General features: G+C 47.4%; 1 protein-coding gene and 2 long non-coding RNA genes across 51 annotated transcripts; 1 reads left to right on the top strand and 2 right to left on the bottom strand.

Moving 5' to 3' along the window:
* The first annotated feature begins 44 nt into the window (after window positions 1-44).
* Window positions 45-14,564, top strand: LOC118379304 (E3 ubiquitin-protein ligase RNF170-like). 46 transcript variants are annotated; one of them, XM_052524801.1, is made up of 11 exons: window positions 45-209; window positions 5,090-5,404; window positions 6,066-6,197; window positions 6,330-6,395; window positions 6,658-6,736; window positions 7,509-7,620; window positions 7,773-7,846; window positions 11,772-11,903; window positions 13,137-13,379; window positions 13,807-13,914; window positions 13,951-14,564. In XM_052524801.1, the coding sequence occupies exons 6-10, from the start codon at window positions 7,551-7,553 to the stop codon at window positions 13,831-13,833; spliced, it is 546 nt and encodes a 181-aa protein (XP_052380761.1). In that variant the 5' UTR covers window positions 45-209; window positions 5,090-5,404; window positions 6,066-6,197; window positions 6,330-6,395; window positions 6,658-6,736; window positions 7,509-7,550; the 3' UTR covers window positions 13,834-13,914; window positions 13,951-14,564. The 46 variants fall into 46 exon arrangements, with proteins under 46 accessions (XP_052380761.1, XP_052380751.1, XP_052380758.1 ...); XM_052524830.1 differs by lacking the exons at window positions 45-209; window positions 5,090-5,404 and adding exons at window positions 5,742-5,867; window positions 13,452-13,487 and having other exon boundaries at window positions 14,023-14,564; XM_052524817.1 differs by lacking the exons at window positions 45-209; window positions 5,090-5,404 and adding exons at window positions 5,742-5,867; window positions 13,452-13,487.
* On the bottom strand, window positions 216-1,806 carry LOC127931620 (uncharacterized). 3 transcript variants are annotated; one of them, XR_008141943.1, is made up of 3 exons: window positions 617-1,806; window positions 467-566; window positions 216-310 (listed from the first exon to the last, which is right to left on the bottom strand). It is a non-coding gene; the product is annotated as an uncharacterized LOC127931620 (long non-coding RNA). The 3 variants fall into 3 exon arrangements; XR_008141942.1 differs by having other exon boundaries at window positions 222-310; window positions 467-516; XR_008141944.1 differs by having other exon boundaries at window positions 222-414; window positions 467-866; window positions 911-1,806.
* Window positions 8,336-11,052, bottom strand: LOC127931621 (uncharacterized). 2 transcript variants are annotated; one of them, XR_008141946.1, is made up of 5 exons: window positions 10,721-11,052; window positions 10,589-10,678; window positions 10,400-10,519; window positions 10,066-10,135; window positions 8,336-8,524 (listed from the first exon to the last, which is right to left on the bottom strand). It is a non-coding gene; the product is annotated as an uncharacterized LOC127931621 (long non-coding RNA). The 2 variants fall into 2 exon arrangements; XR_008141945.1 differs by lacking the exon at window positions 10,400-10,519 and having other exon boundaries at window positions 10,066-10,177; window positions 10,595-11,052.
* Window positions 14,565-14,895: the final 331 nt, after the last annotated feature.

Raw genomic sequence — 14,895 nt, 5'->3', positions numbered from 1 at the left:
AATTGTGAATCCCTCTCAAACATTAAATAATCATAATCATATATAGAAAAAAAAATTACAAATAAATGTCAAATAACTTATTCCATGAACATTTTAATAAATACATTGGGTTGAATTTAGTGCAGGCAGTACTTGGGACGCCAAAAGCTACGTAGGCTAGAAAAAAGGACCCCTGTAAGAACATGAAAGTGGAGCAACTAATTAAAAGGGTGAGACTTTTAGCTTGTAACGGATGTATTTTACCCTATTTGCAGTCTTATTGTCCATAGTTAAAACATGCGACAGATATAAGTGACATGTAACTATATACCTCTCTGTTGTATGGTCTGGAGCTAGTTATATTTAGATATATAACTATATACCTCTCTGTTGTATGGTCTGGAGCTAGTTATATTTAGATATATAACTATATACCTCTCTGTTGTATGGTCTGGAGCTAGTTATATTTAGATATATAACTATATACCTCTCTGTTGTATGGTCTGGAGCTAGTTATATTTAGATATGTAACTACACCTCTCTGTTGTATGGTCTGGAGCTAGTTATATTTAGATATGTAACTATACCTCTCTGTTGTATGGTCTGGAGCTAGTTATATTTAGATATATAACTATACCTCTCTGTTGTATGGTCTGTAGCTAGTTATATTTAGATATGTAACTACACCTCTCTGTTGTATGGTCTGTAGCTAGTTATATTTAGATATTTAACTATACCTCTCTGTTGTATGGTCTGTAGCTAGTTATATTTAGATATGTAACTATACCTCTCTGTTGTATGGTCTGTAACTAGTTATATTTAGATATGTAACTACACCTCTCTGTTGTATGGTCTGGAGCTAGTTATATTTAGATATGTAACTACACCTCTCTGTTGTATGGTCTGGAGCTAGTTATATATGTAACTACACCTCTCTGTTGTATGGTCTGTAGCTAGTTATATTTAGATATGTAACTACAACTCTGTTGTATGGTCTGGAGCTAGTTATATTTAGATATGTAACTATACCTCTCTGTTGTATGGTCTGTAACTAGTTATATTTAGATATGTAACTACAACTCTGTTGTATGGTCTGGAGCTAGTTATATTTAGATATGTAACTATACCTCTCTGTTGTATGGTCTGTAACTAGTTATATTTAGATATGTAACTACAACTCTGTTGTATGGTCTGTAGCTAGTTATATTTAGATATGTAACTATACCTCTCTGTTGTATGGTCTGTAGCTAGTTATATTTAGATATGTAACTATACCTCTCTGTTGTATGGTCTGTAGCTAGTTATATTTAGATATGTAACTATACCTCTCTGTTGTATGGTCTGTAGCTAGTTATATTTAGATATGTAACTATACCTCTCTGTTGTATGGTCTGTAGCTAGTTATATTTAGATATGTAACTATACCTCTCTGTTGTATGGTCTGTAACTAGTTATATTTAGATATGTAACTACACCTCTCTGTTGTATGGTCTGTAGCTAGTTATATTTAGATATGTAACTATACCTCTCTGTTGTATGGTCTGTAGCTAGTTATATTTAGATATGTAACTATACCTCTCTGTTGTATGGTCTGGAGCTAGTTATATTTAGATATGTAACTATACCTCTGTTGTATGGTCTGTAACTAGCCCTTGAGTTCTCAACTGAAGGACCACAGTTCAATCAATGAACTACAATATCCAATTAACTATATCTATACTATATCTACTATAAATATCCACGCTCTATTTCAGGGTGTAGAACATGTATTAATCCTCGCTAGCGATATGTCATTTTTCTGGGGCGACCAGACCAAATTCATATAGACATGTAAGTTATTGATCAGGTCTAAGAAGCGGTTGATATGATATATGTGATATATATATGATATATGATATATGTGCGCTATTTCTATGGTTCACGTTACTTTTCTGGGTATTTTTACTTTTGGTTTTTGTACACCCGCTGAAAATACTTTTTTCTTTAATTTTATTTTAAAGGACAGTGTTTTAAATGGTTCTCTACACTGTCTAGCTTGTCACAGGCAAAATATTTAGATTTTCTTTGCAACCAGGAAATGGCGCAGCGATTTCTGCGTTATGCACCTTTTCACTTTCATATTTATTTGACCTTTATTTAACCTTTATTTAACCTTTCAAATACAAAAGATACAAAGTTGCGACCTGGGAAATGAGATCCTCTCACTTTGCACTCGCTTTTCATTGGACTATTCCTTATTCCTTATTGGGAAATGAGATCCTCTCACTTTACACTCGCTTTTCATTGGACTATTCCTTATTGGGAAATGAGATCCTCTCACTTTACACTCGCTTTTCATTGGACTATTCCTTATTGGGAAATGAGATCCTCTCACTTTACACTCGCTTTTCATTAGACTATTCCTTATTGGGAAATGAGATCCTCTCACTTTGCACTCGCTTTTCATTGGACTATTCCTTATTCCTTATTGGGAAATGAGATCCTCTCACTTTGCACTCGCTTTTCATTAGACTATTCCTTATTGGGAAATGAGATCCTCTCACTTTGCACTCGCTTTTCATTGGACTATTCCTTATTCCTTATTGGGAAATGAGATCCTCTCACTTTACACTCGCTTTTCATTGGACTATTCCTTATTGGGAAATGAGATCCTCTCACTTTACACTCGCTTTTCATTGGACTATTCCTTATTGGGAAATGAGATCCTCTCACTTTGCACTCGCTTTTCATTGGACTGTTTCTTATTGGGAAATGAGATCCTCTCACTTTACACTCGCTTTTCATTGGACTATTCCTTATTGGGAAATGAGATCCTCTCACTTTGCACTCGCTTTTCATTAGACTGTTCCTTATTTCTTATTGGGAAATGAGATCCTCTCACTTTACACTCGCTTTTCATTGGACTATTCCTTATTGGGAAATGAGATCCTCTCACTTTACACTCACTTTTCATTGGACTGTTCCTTATTTCTTATTGGGAAATGAGATCCTCTCACTTTACACTCGCTTTTCATTGGACTATTCCTTATTGGGAAATGAGATCCTCTCACTTTACACTCGCTTTTCATTGGACTATTCCTTATTGGGAAATGAGATCCTCTCACTTTCCACTCGCTTTTCATTGGACTATTCCTTATTTCTTATTGGGAAATGAGATCCTCTCACTTACACTCGCTTTTCATTGGACTATTCCTTATTGGGAAATGAGATCCTCTCACTTTACACTCGCTTTTCATTGACTATTCCTTATTTCTTATTGGGAAATGAGATCCTCTCACTTTACACTCGCTTTTCATTGGACTATTCCTTATTGGGAAATGAGATCCTCTCACTTTACACTCGCTTTTCATTGGACTATTCCTTATTCCTTATTGGGAAATGAGATCCTCTCACTTTACACTCGCTTTTCATTGACTATTCCTTATTTCTTATTGGGAAATGAGATCCTCTCACTTTACACTCGCTTTTCATTGGACTATTCCTTATTGGGAAATGAGATCCTCTCACTTTACACTCGCTTTTCATTAGACTATTCCTTATTGGGAAATGAGATCCTCTCACTTTGCACTCGCTTTTCATTGGACTATTCCTTATTCCTTATTGGGAAATGAGATCCTCTCACTTTACACTCGCTTTTCATTGGACTATTCCTTATTGGGAAATGAGATCCTCTCACTTTACACTCGCTTTTCATTGGACTATTCCTTATTGGGAAATGAGATCCTCTCACTTTGCACTCGCTTTTCATTGGACTATTCCTTATTGGGAAATGAGATCCTCTCACTTTACACTCGCTTTTCATTAGACTGTTCCTTATTCCTTATTGGGAAATGAGATCCTCTCACTTTGCACTCGCTTTTCATTGGACTGTTCCTTATTCCTTATTGGGAAATGAGATCCTCTCACTTTGCACTCGCTTTTCATTGGACTATTCCTTATTCCTTATTGGGAAATGAGATCCTCTCACTTTGCACTCGCTTTTCATTAGACTATTCCTTATTGGGAAATGAGATCCTCTCACTTTACACTCGCTTTTCATTAGACTATTCCTTATTGGGAAATGAGATCCTCTCACTTTGCACTCGCTTTTCATTGGACTATTCCTTATTCCTTATTGGGAAATGAGATCCTCTCACTTTACACTCGCTTTTCATTGGACTATTCCTTATTGGGAAATGAGATCCTCTCACTTTGCACTCGCTTTTCATTGACTATTCCTTATTCCTTATTGGGAAATGAGATCCTCTCACTTTACACTCGCTTTTCATTGGACTATTCCTTATTGGGAAATGAGATCCTCTCACTTTGCACTCGCTTTTCATTAGACTGTTCCTTATTTCTTATTGGGAAATGAGATCCTCTCACTTTACACTCGCTTTTCATTGGACTATTCCTTATTGGGAAATGAGATCCTCTCACTTTACACTCACTTTTCATTGGACTGTTCCTTATTTCCTCAGTTTCTCAAAAATACAACCGACTGCAACTTTCCTAAACTACCTACACTAAGTATATATTTTGTGTTTGATAAATTTCTCATAAGTGAGATATTTTTAAGTTTCAAATGTTTCCAAAACAGTATCGCGTGTGACCGGTGCACGTTTTAGAAGAGACATTTCCCCTCAGAAAGATAAAGGGATGTCCAATGACAGAATGGCCGACATCTCTGTTCTAACCCAGGTCTGGATTTGAGTCATCAATAAGGGCTTTGTGACTGACATGTACTCTCTGTTCTAACCCAGGTCTGGATTTGAGTCATCAATAAGGGCTTTGTGACTGACATGTACTCTGTTCTAACCCAGGTCTGGATTTGAGTCATCAATAAGGGCTTTGTGACTGACATGTACTCTCTGTTCTAACCCAGGTCTGGATTTGAGTCATCAATAAGGGCTTTGTGACTGACATGTACTCTCTGTTCTAACCCAGGTCTGGATTTGAGTCATCAATAAGGGCTTTGTGACTGACATGTACTCTCTGTTCTAACCCAGGTCTGGATTTGAGTCATCAATAAGGGCTTTGTGACTGACATGTACTCTCTGTTCTAACCCAGGTCTGGATTTGAGTCATCAATAAGGGCTTTGTGACTGACATGTACTCTGTTCTAACCCAGGTCTGTAGGATATGATTAAGTGGCATGGATTTGAGTCATCATGGATGAAAACAATGGAAATGGGGAGGTGGACTATTTGCTGCAAGTTGAAGACTCAATCATAGAAGGAGTCAGCAACCCGGTCTTGTTTGTGGTCGTTCTCAGTGTCACGTTCCTGTGTGGACTGGTAACTCTGCTCTGCAGGTAGGCCTATTCTACTTCTATTCTCAGTGTCACGTTCCTGTGTGGACTGGTAACTCTGCTCTGCAGGTAGGCCTATTCTACTTCTATTCTCAGTGTCACGTTCCTGTGTGGACTGGTAACTCTGCTCTGCAGGTAGGCCTATTCGACTTCTATTCTCAGTGTCACGTTCCTGTGTGGACTGGTAACTCTGCTCTGCAGGTGGGCCTATTCTACTTCTATTCTCAGTGTCACGTTCCTGTGTGGACTGGTAACTCTGCTCTGCAGGTAGGCCTATTCGACTTCTATTCACAGTGTCACGTTCCTGTGTGGACTGGTAACTCTGCTCTGCAGGTAGGCCTATTCGACTTCTATTCTCAGTGTCACGTTCCTGTGTGGACTGGTAACTCTGCTCTGCAGGTAGGCCTATTCTACCTTCTATTCACAGTGTCACGTTCCTGTGTGGACTGGTAACTCTGCTCTGCAGGTAGGCCTATTCGACTTCTATTCTCAGTGTCACGTTCCTGTGTGGACTGGTAACTCTGCTCTGCAGGTAGGCCTATTCTACTTCTATTCTCAGTGTCACGTTCCTGTGTGGACTGGTAACTCTGCTCTGCAGGTAGGCCTATTCGACTTCTATTCTCAGTGTCACGTTCCTGTGTGGACTGGTAACTCTGCTCTGCAGGTAGGCCTATTCGACTTCTATTCTCAGTGTCACGTTCCTGTGTGGACTGGTAACTCTGCTCTGCAGGTAGGCCTATTCGACTTCTATTCTCAGTGTCACGTTCCTGTGTGGACTGGTAACTCTGCTCTGCAGGTAGGCCTATTCTACTTCTATTCTCAGTGTCACGTTCCTGTGTGGACTGGTAACTCTGCTCTGCAGGTAGGCCTATTCTACTTCTATTCTCAGTGTCACGTTCCTGTGTGGACTGGTAACTCTGCTCTGCAGGTAGGCCTATTCGACTTCTATTCTCAGTGTCACGTTCCTGTGTGGACTGGTAACTCTGCTCTGCAGGTAGGCCTATTCGACTTCTATTCTCAGTGTCACGTTCCTGTGTGGACTGGTAACTCTGCTCTGCAGGTAGGCCTATTCTACTTCTATTCTCAGTGTCACGTTCCTGTGTGGACTGGTAACTCTGCTCTGCAGGTAGGCCTATTCTACTTCTATTCTCAGTGTCACGTTCCTGTGTGGACTGGTAACTCTGCTCTGCAGGTAGGCCTATTCTACTTCTATTCACAGCCCATGGGAATGGTGATGTTTTTGAAACCAGTTAATTTTTTATGTTTGTGTTTCCTGTTTTGTTTTTAACTGATATGCCAGTGAATGTTCTTGTTAGTAAGTTGTTTTCTAATATCCTGAAAGAAAGTGTTTGTTTTTTTCTCTTCATTCTACTCACGTGGACCTGCAGAAATGAGCAGCAGAACATCCACCCAGAGAACCAGGAACATGTTCGTGCCGTCCGACAGCAGCTGCAGTCTGACTCGCAGGTGAGAAGACAATGGCTGCTCCCGTATCCAGCATGTTGTCACTTCCTTCTCCTTGGAAGTATCACACAACACCCTTTAAAATAATAAATAATCATCATCTCAAATCAAAGTTTATTGCGTTACGTTTTACAGGATACAGGGTGTAAACGGTGCTGTGAAATGTACTAGCTCTCCCTCAAAAGTGCAATACTCTCTCTCTCTTACTCTCTCTCTCTCTCTCTCTCTCTCTCTCTTACTCTCTTACGTCACTTCTCTCTCTCTCTCTCTCTCTCTCTCTCTCTTCTCTCTCTCTCTCTCTTACTCTCTCTCTCTCTCTCTTACTCTCTCTCTCTCTCTTACTCTCTCTCTCTTCTCTCTCTTTCTCTCTTACTCTCTTACGTCACTTCTCTCTCTCTCTCTCTTACTCTCTTACGTCACTTCTCTCTCTCTCTCTCTCTCTCTCTCTCTCTTACTCTCTTACGTCACTTCTCTCTCTCTCTCTCTCTCTCTTACTCTCTTACGTCACTTCTCTCTCTCTCTTACTCTCTTACGTCACTTCTCTCTCTCTCTTACTCTCTTACGTCACTTCTCTCTCTCTCTCTCTCTTACTCTCTTCGTCACTCTCTCTCTCTCTCTCTCTCTCTCTTACTCTCTTACCTCTCTGCCCCCCCCTCTCTCTCTCTTTCTCTCTCTCTCTCTCTCTCTCTCTCTTACTCTCTTACCTCTCTGCCCCCCCCTCTCTCTCTCTCTCTTCCCTCTCTCTCTCTCTTTATCTCTCTCTCTCCTCCCTCAGGAAGGTGAACCAACAGAGCCCAGGCAGCAGTTCTATACAGACATGTCCTGTCCAGTGTGTCTACAGCAGGCCGTGCTGCCTGTGGAAACCAACTGTGGACATCTCTTCTGTGGTTAGTGTGTGTTTTAAATACGTCATTAGGGTCTGTCGTGCTCTGTCTTTTCAACTAAGAAGAAGGAATCTGAACTAGCTACAATAAAACTGATATAACCGTTGGATAGATACATTCAGTGGATATTAACACATTTTTGTTGTATTTTCAAGGTTCTTGTATAATTGCATATTGGCGATATGGGACATGGCTTGGTGCAATCAACTGTCCCATCTGCAGACAGATGGTAAGACGTCTTCAAATACCCATTGTACCATTATACCTTGTGTTTACTGTCAATACATGTATCATCATGCACATAGTAATACTAGTCGTACATAGTGCTGAAGTTGCTACTATAGTCTTGCTATGTTCTCATTTTGATTCTTAAATAAAAGGAAAATAACATTTTCAAGACAGTTATTGCACAGTACTGCAGTTGTTCTTTGTGCACTGACCCCTCTACCCTGACCTCTCTACCCTCACCCCTGACCCCTCTACCCTGACCTCTCTACCCTGACCACTCTACCCTGACCCCTGACCCCTCTACCCTGACCTCTCTACCCTGACCTCTCTACCCTGAGCCCTCTACCCTGACCTCTCTACCCTGACCTCTCTACCCTCTCTACCCCCTCTACCCTGACCTCTCTACCTCCCTCACCCCTCTACCCTGACCTCTCTACCCTGACCTCTCTACCCTGACCTCTCTACCCTGACCTCTCTACCTGACCCTCTACCCTGACCCCTCTACCCTGACCTCTCTACCCTGACCTCTCTACCCTGACCTCTCTACCCTGACCTCTCTACCCTGACCTCTCTACCCTGACCTCTCTACCCTGACCTCTCTACCCTGACCTCTCTACCCTGACCTCTCTACCCTGACCTCTCTACCCTGACCCCTCTACCCTGACCTCTCTACCCTGACCTCTCTACCCTGACCCCCTCTACCCTGACCTCTCTACCCTGACCCTCTACCCTGACCTCTCTACCCTGACCTCTCTACCCTCACCCCTCTACCCTGACCCTCTACCCTGACCCCTCTACCCTCACCCCTCTACCCTCACCCTCTACCCTGACCCCTCTACCCTGACCTCTCTACCCTGACCCCTCTACCCTGACCCTCTACCCTCACCCCTCTACCCTGACCCTCTACCCTGACCTCTCTACCCTGACCTCTACCCTGACCTCTCTACCCTGACCTCTCTACCCTGACCTCTCTACCCTGACCTCTCTACCCTCACCTCTCTACCCTGACCTCTCTACCCTGACCTCTCTACCCTGACCTCTCTACCCTGACCTCTCTACCCTCACCCCTCTACCCTGACCCCTGACCTCTCTACCCTGACCACTCTACCCTGACCACTCTACCCTGACCTCTCTACCCTGACCTCTCTACCCTGACCACTCTACCCTGACCACTCTACCCTGACCTCTCTACCTTGACCTCTCTACCCTCACCCCTCTACCCTGACCTCTCTACCCTCACCCCTCTACCCTGACCTGACCCTCTACCCTGACCTCTCTAACCTGACCCCTCTTCCTGACCCCTCTACCCTCACCCCTCTACCCTCACCCCTCTACCCTCACCCCTCTACCCTCACCCTCTACCCTGACCCTCTACCCTGACCCCTCTACCCTGACCCCACTCCCTGACCCCTCTAACCTGACCTCTCTACCCTGACCCCTCTTCCCTGACCCCTCTTCCCTGACCCCTCTACCCTGACCCCTCTACCCTGACCCCTCTACCCTGACCCCTCTTCCCTGACCCCTCTACCCTGACCCCTCTCCCCTGACCCTTCTACCCTGACCCCTCTTCCCTGACCCCTCTACCCTGACCCCTCTACCCTAACCTCTCTTCCCTGACCCCTCTTCCCTGACCCCTCCTCCCTGACCCCTCTTCCCTGACCCCACTTCTCTAACCTGACCCCTCTTCCCTGACCCCTCTACCCTGACCCCTCTACCCTGACCCCTCTTCCCTGACCCCTCTTCCCTGACCCCTCTTCCCTGACCCCTCTTCCCTGACCCTCTTCCCTGACCCTCTTCCCTGACCCCTCTTCCCTGACCCCTCTTCCCTGACCCTCTTCCCTGACCCCTCTTCCCTGACCCCTCTTCCCTGACCCCTCTTCCCTGACCCCTCCTCCCTGACCTCTCTACCCTGACCCCTCCACCCTGACCCCTCCACCCTGACCCCTCCTCCCTGACCCCTCCTCCCTGACCCCTCCTCCCTGACCCCTCCTCCCTGACCCCTCTACCCTGACCCCTCTACCCTGACCCCTCTACCCTGACCCCTCTACCCTGACCTCTCTACCCTGACCTCTCTACCCTGACCTCTCTACCCTGACCCCACCCTCCTGACCCCTCTAACCTGACCCTCTTCCCTGACCCCTCTACCCTGACCCCTCTACCCTGACCCCTCTTCCCTCACCCCTCTACCCTGACCCTCTATCCTGACCCCTCTACCCTGACCCCTCTACCCTGACCTCTCTACCCTGACCCCTCTACCCTGACCTCTCTACCCTGACCTCTCTACCCTGACCTCTCTACCCTGACCACTCTACCCTGACCTCTCTACCCTGACCTCTCTACCCTGACCCCTCTACCCTGACCTCTCTACCCTGACCTCTCTACCCTGACCCCTCTACCCTGACCCTCTACCCTGACCCCTCTACCCTGACCCCTCTACCCTGACCTCTCTACCCTGACCCCTCTACCCTGACCTCTCTACCCTGACCCTCTACCCTCACCCCTCTACCCTGACCCCTCTACCCTCACCCCTCTACCCTGACCTCTCTACCCTGACCCCTCTACCCTGACCTCTCTACCCTGACCTCTCTACCCTGACCCCTCTACCCTGACCTCTCTACCCTGACCTCTCTACCCTGACCTCTCTACCCTGACCTCTCTACCCTGACCTCTCTACCTGACCTCTCTACCCTGACCTCTCTACCCTGACCTCTCTACCCTGACCTCTCTACCCTGACCTCTCTACCCTGACCTCTCTACCCTGACCACTCTACCCTGACCTCTCTACCCTGACCTCTCTACCCTGACCACTCTACCCTGACCTCTCTACCCTGACCTCTCTACCCTGACCCCTCTACCCTGACCTCTCTACCCTGACCCCTCTACCCTGACCCCTCTACCCTGACCTCTCTACCCTGACCTCTCTAACCTGACCCCTCTTCCCTGACCCCTCTACCCTCACCCCTCTACCCTCACCCCTCTACCCTCACCCCTCTACCCTGACCCCTCTACCCTGACCCCTCTCCCCTGACCCCTCTACCCTGACCTCTCTACCCTGACCCCTCTACCCTGACCCCTCTACCCTGACCCCTCTACCCTGACCCCTCTACCCTGACCCCTCTACCCTGACCCCTCTTCCCTGACCCCTCTACCCTGACCCCTCTTCCCTGACCCTTCTACCCTGACCCCTCTTCCCTGACCCCTCTACCCTGACCCTCTACCCTAACCTCTCTTCCCTGACCCCTCTTCCCTGACCCCTCTACCCTAACCTCTCTTCCCTGACCCCACTTCCCTGACCCCACCCTCCTGACCCCTCTAACCTGACCCTCTTCCCTGACCCCTCTACCCTGACCCCTCTACCCTGACCCCTCTTCCCTGACCCCTCTTCCCTGACCCCTCTTCCCTGACCCCTCTTCCCTGACCCCTCTACCCTGACCCCTCTTCCCTGACCCCTCTTCCCTGACCCTCTTCCCTGACCCCTCTTCCCTGACCTCTCTACCCTGACCCCTCCACCCTGACCCCTCCTTCCTGACCCCTCCTCCTGACCCCTCCTCCCTGACCCCTCCTCCCTGACCCCTCTACCCTGACCCCTCTACCCTGACCCCCTACCCTGACCCCTCTACCCTGACCCCTCTACCCTGACCTCTCTACCCTGACCTCTCTACCCTGACCTCTCTACCCTGACCCCACCCTCCTGACCCCTCTAACCTGACCCCTCTTCCTGACCCCTCTACCCTGACCCCTCTACCCTGACCCCTCTTCCCTCACCCCTCTACCCTGACCTCTCTACCCTGACCCCTCTACCCTGACCTCTCTTCCCTGACCTCTCTACCCTGACCCCTCTACCCTGACCCCTCTACCCTGACCCCTCTACCCACACCCCTCTATCCTGCCCCCTCTACCCTGACCCCTCTACCCTATGTGAACAGGTGACCCTGCTGTTCCCGCTCTTCCATGAGCATGCCGCCCCTCAGCAGGTACAGGATGGAACAGTTGAACCGCTCCTCATCCTCCGGGATCTCGACGACTACAACCGCAGGTTCTCAGGACAACCCAGATCGGTATGTATTTCAAATCCAATGTTTATTTGTCACATGCGCAGAATACAATTATTATTAGTGAAATGCTTACTTTGTCTTATGCAGTCAGAGACAGGTTGTCTGAGTGATTGATACATGTGTATGTGAGGGTCAATTCTCTCCCTGCGGAATAGTTAAATCGATATTTATTGAAAGCAGAGTTGGCCGCAGAGGCAGATACTCCTCACATTGAAATGCTTTGGGCTTGTTTCTCAGACCCTGAATCCCATCTCAATAGCCTATTAATGGATGATGGGCTTTAGTGAAGTTGTGAGACGTTGCAAGTCAAGAAATTGAGATCCATTGTGAGATTTAGATTGCAGATAGATGGGCCTAGTGCACGGTTCTGACTCGGTCTGAATGTTGGCTGACCTGCCTGTACAGGGTCCCTCTCTCTCTCCGTCCCTCGCTAGCTCCATGACTCGGTCTGCATGTTGGCTGACCTGCCTGTACAGGGTCCCTCTCTCTCCGTCCCTCGCTAGCTCCATGACTCGGTCTGCATGTTGGCTGACCTGCCTGTACAGGGTCCCTCTCTCTCTCCGTCCCTCGCTAGCTCCATGACTCGGTCTGCATGTTGGCTGACCTGCCTGTACAGGGTCCCTCTCTCTCCGTCCCTCGCTAGCTCCATGACTCGGTCTGCATGTTGGCTGACCTGCCTGTACAGGGTCCCTCTCTCGCTAGCTCCATGTGTTTGTGTTCCCGGAAGTACGGAAAACTAACCAGTCTCCTCCGTTCCAAAAACACTGAATCTTTAGGAGTCCATTCCTAGCCGACTCGAATCTTGACACTCAGAAATGGGAGTCGACACCAGGAGTCGAGGAATCAATGATTTTTGGAGTCGATTCTCCACAACTACGAAATCGTCGTTAACAGTTAGGAAAATGTCCGAGAAAGGCAAGCGACGGCCGTGAAGTCCTGTAATGACAATACTTTGAGAAGTTACATGCTACCTTTTTTGAGATGGAATTCACATACAGTAATGGTAGTACTGGTGCAATGCTTGACCATCTGAAAGAGACCGACTCTAAACGTTGTTGGCAGTAGCACAGCTGCATTGTGATCACATGGAATTTTAGGATTTTTTTTTTTGGTATAACTTTAATGGGAAACCGATAATATAAGAAAATGGCAGTTTTTAAAACGTGAAGAGAAATTGTCCGTTTGTCACATCCTTACACTAAATCCTTTGTCTCTCCCTGCTCTCCCTGCTCTCAGCTGATGGACCGGCTGCGTGACGTCCCCACGTTGCTACGCCACCTCTTCAGGGAGATGTTCTCCGTAGGGGGCCTGTTCTGGATGTTCCGGATCCGTGTCCTGCTGTGTCTGATCGGGGCTCTGACCTACCTGATCTCCCCTCTGGACTTCATCCCCGAGGCTCTGTTCGGTCTGCTCGGCTTCCTGGATGACTTCTTCATCATTCTGCTTCTGTTCATCTATATCTCTATCATGTATAGAGAGGTGGTGACCCAGAGACTGGCAGCGTGATGAAGAGAGGTGGTGACCCAGAGACTGGCAGCGTGATGGAGAGAGGTGGTGACCCAGAGACTGGCAGAGTGATGGAGAGAGGTGGTGACCCAGAGACTGGCAGGGTGATGGGAGAGGTGGTGACCCAGAGACTGGCAGTGTGATGGAGAGAGGTGGTGACCCAGAGACTGGCAGTGTGATGGAGAGAGGTGGTGACCCAGAGACTGGCAGTGTGATGGAGAGAGGTGGTGACCCAGAGACTGGCAGGGTGATGGAGAGGTGGTGACCCAGAGACTGGCAGCGTGATGGAGAGGTGGTGACCCAGAGACTGGCAGCGTGATGGAGAGAGGTGGTGACCCAGAGACTGGCAGCGTGATGGAGAGAGGTGGTGACCCAGAGACTGGCAGCGTGATGGAGAGAGGTGGTGACCCAGAGACTGGCAGCGTGATGGAGAGAGGTGGTGACCCAGAGACTGGCAGCGTGATGGAGAGAGGTGGTGACCCAGAGACTGGCAGCGTGATGGAGAGAGGTGGTGACCCAGAGACTGGCAGAGTGATGGAGAGAGGTGGTGACCCAGAGACTGGCAGCGTGATGGAGAGAGGTGGTGACCCAGAGACTGGCAGCGTGATGGAGAGAGGTGGTGACCCAGAGACTGGCAGCGTGATGGAGAGAGGTGGTGACCCAGAGACTGGCAGCGTGATGGAGAGAGGTGGTGACCCAGAGACTGGCAGCGTGATGGAGAGAGGTGGTGACCCAGAGACTGGCAGCGTGATGGAGAGAGGTGGTGACCCAGAGACTGGCAGCGTGATGACACCCGTTCAGTTCGGCTGCGGGGAAATGTGATTGTGATGCAGGAGCCAGGAGGACAATATATGCCATGGACATAGTTACTGATGATCTCTTAGCTTCGGGTCAAAGACACAGTGAGAGAGCTCTGTGGCTTTGGACTGGAGTTCCATCATGCTGAAGTGTGGGGACTAGTTAACGGGTCTGTTGGCAAAATGTTTGTTATTGGCAGGTTGTTATTTCATCAGTTGATGTAATCCTATTGAATATGCTAATCTTGAGTGTGTGAGTGTGTGAGTGTGTGAGTGTGTGAGTGTGTGAGTGTGTGAGTGAGTGTGTGAGTGTGTGAGTGAGTGAGACTCTGGGCTGGGACAATAAACTGATAATTACTGACATTGCATTGCTCTTATGTTGTTGGACATGTTTTGTTATTTTGCTACACATTCCTGTCGAATTAGTTCTAAAAACCATTTATTTGGTCAACGGTAATAGCCTATGAATTTAGTTTTATTCCTCTGCTATCAAAGTATCGCTGCATAGGGAGGAGGGAGCCACACATTCTGAAGCACAAGCGTATGACCGTTGGGGGGGGGTAAAAATAAAATTGCAAGAGGGAAAGAAATCCAGTTTTCAAAGCAACTACTCTTCTAGTTACAGAGAGGAGTCACTGCTTTTTTTTGTGAGTATATTTATTTTTCACCTCTTAATGTTGAGTTCATGGCAC

The sequence above is a fragment of the Oncorhynchus keta genome, chromosome 9 (genome assembly GCF_023373465.1).
Source record: "Oncorhynchus keta strain PuntledgeMale-10-30-2019 chromosome 9, Oket_V2, whole genome shotgun sequence".
NCBI lineage: Eukaryota > Metazoa > Chordata > Actinopteri > Salmoniformes > Salmonidae > Oncorhynchus > Oncorhynchus keta.
Note: the sequence above shows the minus strand (reverse complement) of the source record. Positions and strands in the feature narration are given on the sequence as shown.

Excerpts from the sequence above, each read along its gene's own strand:
- LOC118379304 (XM_052524798.1), top strand. The coding sequence starts at position 7,551 with ATGTCCTGTCCAGTGTGTCTACAGCAGGCCGTGCTGCCTGTGGAAACC. Across the intron at positions 7,621-7,772 it reads CTGTGGACATCTCTTCTGTG|GTTCTTGTATAATTGCATAT; the intron begins GTTAGTGTGTGT and ends TGTATTTTCAAG. Across the intron at positions 13,380-13,806 it reads TCTCTATCATGTATAGAGAG|GTGGTGACCCAGAGACTGGC; the intron begins GTGGTGACCCAG and ends TGATGGAGAGAG.